The sequence below is a fragment of the Wasmannia auropunctata genome, unplaced genomic scaffold (assembly GCF_000956235.1).
Source record: "Wasmannia auropunctata unplaced genomic scaffold, wasmannia.A_1.0 LD336064.1, whole genome shotgun sequence".
NCBI lineage: Eukaryota > Metazoa > Arthropoda > Insecta > Hymenoptera > Formicidae > Wasmannia > Wasmannia auropunctata.
Genome location: NW_012026826.1, coordinates 1,088,625 through 1,093,726, shown reverse-complemented (window position 1 = coordinate 1,093,726; position 5,102 = coordinate 1,088,625). Strand labels below are relative to the sequence as shown.

The window sequence follows — 5,102 nt, the reverse complement described above, 5'->3', positions numbered from 1 at the left end:
TTGATCAATGATTAATTGAATATTTAAAAATTTTTTTATTTTGATTAACGATTATTTAAGTAATCAAAAATTTTTTTATTTCGATTAATGATTAATCAAGTAATAAAAAATTTTTTAAATTTAATTAATAATTATTTAAGTAATCGTTAATCAGAGTTAAAAATATTACTAAAAATATCGATAATGCCGATCTCTGTATACATATATGTGGTCTGTCCCAAAAGTAATAGACTATTTTTTGGGGGCTTAATTAGAATTGTGGCGAGTGGATCCATGGTCAGGGCCTTTTTTCTGCAGGATGTCAGGTATACAATCTGGGTCAGATTGGAACTGGAGGGTCTTCTCAGTTCCGAGCCTCTCTAGCAGTTGATACCGTCAGCAAAGTGCGTTGTAATTTTTGTGTTTTGTCACGGGCGAAAATTCAGCACAGACTGTGCTGTATTTTGAGTAACATTACGGTCAAATTCTGAAGACAAAGCAACATTCCAATAAGCTATTCTCAACATCTCCAACGTTTCGAAACTAGATTTTTTCAGTTTCCCGCAGAATTTAATCGCTGCTCAAGACTGCTGAATTTTCACACGTGACAAGACACAAAAATTGCACTTTATTAAACGGTATCGACTGCTACAAAGGCTCGGAGGCAACTGGAAAGGATCAGACTATACTTAACTTCCAATACCAAAGGCACCGTTCAATGGATCCACTCTCCGACAACTCTGATTGGGACGCCAAAATTAGTCTCATTACTTTTTGGACAGACCATGTATATGTAATTAAAATATAAAATTAAATAAATTAAACTAAAAATATTAAATTAATAGGGATTAATCTCTATTAATTTAATATTTTCAATTTAATTTATATATAATATAATATATATTATATATATAAATTATATATAATTTATATATAATGTAATTATATATAATTTAATTTATATATAATATGTATAATTATATATATATATATATATATACCTATATATATATATATATATATATATATGTAATTTATATCTTACAATTTTAATCCCTATTAATTTAATATTTTCAATTTAATTTATTTAATTTTATATTTTCAACGTACAGTATATCATTTTCATGATGTAAGACTAATTTTATTTACAAATTTTATTGTTACATATGTGTGATCTATTTAAAACAACATTATTTAATTTCTCACCTGTGGGGTCAACGGACATCCATCTGGACCGCAAGGTTCCACGACGAGAGAGGGAAAGAGACCGCTCTGGCCTCTCAGCTCACCTTCCCACCAGCCGTCATCTACGTCATGTGGTTCTTTTTTCAGCACCTTAACGATTTCGCCCTCCAAAAAGCTCAGCTCCTCATCGCACGTCGCGTCGTAATCGTAAAGCGCGATGCAGTACTCCTCCATTTCTATAACTTAATGTGCATATCGTGTTACTTCATCATTTTTGGATATCTAAAATTTTATATCCTGTCGAAACGAACAAAAGTTACAAACGAATTGAATTCTCCGATGTACCTCCTACGTGGTTTTGCATTACGGCTTCCGAAGTGGCGCTTTGCAAATTGGCATCCGGATCGACGGCGTCGTGATCGTCAATGGTGTAGTCGACAGACGAGAAGGAAATCTGCTGGACCAGACCTGGGCCCTGCGAAGTTAGACCGGTGGTGGTCTCAGGCTCCCTTTCTACATCGAGATAGTTCTGGGGAACGAAGCCTTCCTCTCCACGGTAATTTCTTGCCTTTAACCATCCGTCGCCGTCGCCTTCGCCCACCACATCCAGCTGCTCGCTTTCCACGATGGAAAGCTCGTCGGGATTTTGCGCCTAAACAAAATTTCCGTTTTCACAGAATATATATATATATATATATATATATATATAAAAGTCACTTCGATCAAAGATATATCTCTGATGCAGGGAGTGCTATTTAATTTCCTCGACAATCGATACTCTGTATTTATTTCATGAAACATAATTCTACAAAATTAACGCTTACTGTGTAGGAGTATAGAGCAGTGCACTTGTATATGGGTTGGTTAGAAGGCATCTCTGGTGTCTCGTGCGTTATTTCTTGCTCATCTTTCTCTTCGTTGTCCCAGTCAACCGCTGTAGGATCGTCCCAGCCTGCCGTTAGCTGCTCTATTCGTTGCTTCTCCTGTTCCAGCAATGCTGAAATGATAATCTTTTGTTTTCAATATGGTATGTAAAATATGTGTGTTAAATATACTTAATACAAATGATAAATTAATTATACAAAATAAGTGAAAATTAAGCGCCTTATTCAATCAGAGCTGAAGGAAATTAGTGTGCCCAATAGTATTTAATGTAAAATGATATTTAAATAAATTATGTAAATACTTAGAAAAGTTATACGCAAAAATTATCTGCGTACCATCAACCTCGGCACTGTCATGCCTCTGCCTTTCTTCGATGTCCTCTTCTTGCTGAGCCGCATTTTTTCCGGGCCGCTCCAAAGTCGTTAGGTCGCTTCCGCCGTCGCCATCGCTGTCGTAGAATGAGTCCGATGACGGATGTTCCTAAATGAAATATCGTATATAAAATCACAATGAGTGCAATCGGTTGACAAATTCTCTGTTGCAACATCGAATATTATTATTTAAATGGCTAACGTTAGAGATAAAAAACTATAAATACATTCCTTTGTCTTGTATTAGAAATTAGAAGAACTTTGTGCACAACTTTTTTATATACATTCATTTTTATTCTTGACACTGTATGGTGTCATAATGAGTGCGTTTAAATTTTCTGTTGCAACTATCGAATATTATTATTTAAATAGCTAACATTAAAAATAAAAAATTTTAAAATTAAAAAAATATAGGCAATATACTTTTTACATAATTATATAGAATATATCTATCTTTATTAGAGAAAAATTCGGCGAATTTTATGTTATACATTTTGATAATTACCGCTGCACCAGATGCATCTGTCCTAACGGAGAGAGAACTGGCCGAACGCGGCATGTCTTGAACGCTGAGTGTTTCAGCCTCTTGCAAGAATTCGTCTACGTTTACTGTAAAAATACAAACAAGATAAAATAAATAAAATGTATAAATCAATTTATAAAATTGTTTTTTCATTAAAATTTTTAAAAAATTATTAACGGACCTCCTCCAAGTCGAAGACATTCTATCCTCGCTTCTGCCTTGAGTTTTGCTGTCTGTTAAAAAAAAAATTATAAATGTGTGTATAAAAAATATAAATATACAAACGTTATAAAAGTCACGTAATTTAATTTTTAGATATGTCAAAATAAATTATTTTTTTTTATGGAAATTAAATCTTACCTCCGCTCGTCGAACAGAGTGCTTTAACTCATCGATTTTAGTATCTAAATCTGGACCATTAGGATCGTTCGGATCAGTCTGAAAAATCAAATTAGAAAATCTTACAATTTATACATATAATTTTTATCAATTCTCATAATAAAATTTTGTAATAATAAAATAGATAAAAAATCATTATTAAATATAAATTTTTGAAACTATATTGTATTTTGAAGTTTATTAAAAACATAGAATTTCGATGATTCTTTAATAAAATTAGAACATTACAATCATGTTAGTGACATCCTTTTTTTTAGAACAGCCAGTAATACAAACCTTCTGACCAGCCTCTTTGAGTTGGTATAACACTTGAAGTTTCCGATTATTTTCACGGATGCTACTGACCTCGCGGGCAATTTTCGTCGACCAGCGACGCGCTTCTTTGCCCAATGTCGTCGCCGCCGAATGATCGGCAGTTACCCTAGATTCATCAAAAATATCATCTAGATCATGCTATTAAAATTTAGTTTCATATAAAAAAGTTTTTGCAATACTAATTTAATATTAATCATTTAATAGTTATTTCATTATCATATCAATATGATTAAAAAAAATTATCCATATTAATAAATAATTCAAATTCATGTATACAAAATATCGGAAAAATGTAATAATATAAGGTTATACATAATAAATATAATATACATTTATATAAAATACCTTATAATATATAAAAAGAAACGATCTACGAACCTATCTACCGGATCGTTATCGCAACGCTCAAAGTCGTATTGAATGTGTTGCTTCAAAACGGGATAGTATAAACAGCAGCATTGGATATTGTACTCTCTAGTGAGCTGCAATTCAACATTATTATTCATAAATTTTCTCTTTCCCTGTTGTGATTCAAAAATGTGATTTAAAAATAAGAATTTTTAAACTATTATAATATCAACATGGTAAAAATTAAAAAGATACAAATCTCAGAGTAAACAGATAAGGAATATAAAAATTAAAATAAATGGTAAAATAATGTTTGCAGTTACTGCAATTACGAATAATATTACTGATCTATTCTATCTTTATCGATATCGATCTTTAGATACCTGCTGAGCTTGATCGCGAATCTTGCCGAAGCTGTTTTGCGTGGCCAGACAAGTGAGCAGCTCCGTGCGTCCCATCAGCGTTAAGTATTCCGCTACCTTGTCGTAAACTCCTTGCTCTAAATACTGAGCGAAGAAATGCAAACAAACAATAACAATTTTCAGATTTAATATAAAAATTAAGATTTTACGAAATCTCAACAAAGGCAAATCTTGTGAAAATTTTTCTTAAAATTCTTCATATAATTTTTCAGAATTTATATATACAGGGTGTCCCAGAATTGGCGCATTCGGAGTACAGGACGTTATACTTTGTGCTAAAAGTAACAACTTTTTCTTTTAGCAAATTTTGATCTGACAAGTAATTTTGGCAGGAGAGCTGGTTAAAGTTAACGAATAATCGCTCTTATCCATGCGGCGCTCAGGGCCGGCGCGCGCTCCTCCATTCATTTATTCCTAATCCTTGTCTAATATTTACAAATAATGTCTTAAGATACTAATACGGCTCTGTTATAATTATTTTACGACATTTTAAGGCTGTGTTTAAGACAGTCTTAAATATTAAGAATCAATTATAAATATCTTTTATTGCTTGAAATATGAATCATAAAATAAATATTGATCATAAAATAAATATTGATTTAAAAAAATAAAATTAAATAAATATTGATAAATGGTATCACTGAACTTAAATAGTTTACTAATTCTTAAGTAAAT

At 31.8% G+C, this 5,102-nt stretch overlaps 1 protein-coding gene across 3 annotated transcripts in view; it reads right to left on the bottom strand.

The window, feature by feature from the left end:
- The window catches only part of LOC105450277 (F-BAR and double SH3 domains protein 2), a 28,965-nt gene that overhangs the window by 16,237 nt on the left and 7,626 nt on the right, over positions 1-5,102 (bottom strand). For 2 of the 3 annotated variants that reach the window (XM_011690053.1, XM_011690055.1), the window contains exons 9-18: positions 4,389-4,511; positions 4,036-4,139; positions 3,619-3,763; positions 3,304-3,381; positions 3,125-3,176; positions 2,926-3,029; positions 2,385-2,529; positions 1,989-2,161; positions 1,510-1,816; positions 1,186-1,406 (exon numbers count right to left, since the gene is read on the bottom strand). In XM_011690053.1, the coding sequence (XP_011688355.1) occupies positions 1,186-1,406; positions 1,510-1,816; positions 1,989-2,161; positions 2,385-2,529; positions 2,926-3,029; positions 3,125-3,176; positions 3,304-3,381; positions 3,619-3,763; positions 4,036-4,139; positions 4,389-4,511 (1,452 nt within the window). The remainder of the gene's footprint in view (positions 1-1,185; positions 1,407-1,509; positions 1,817-1,988; positions 2,162-2,384; positions 2,530-2,925; positions 3,030-3,124; positions 3,177-3,303; positions 3,382-3,618; positions 3,764-4,035; positions 4,140-4,388; positions 4,512-5,102) is intronic. The other variant, XM_011690054.1, reaches the window with a different exon arrangement.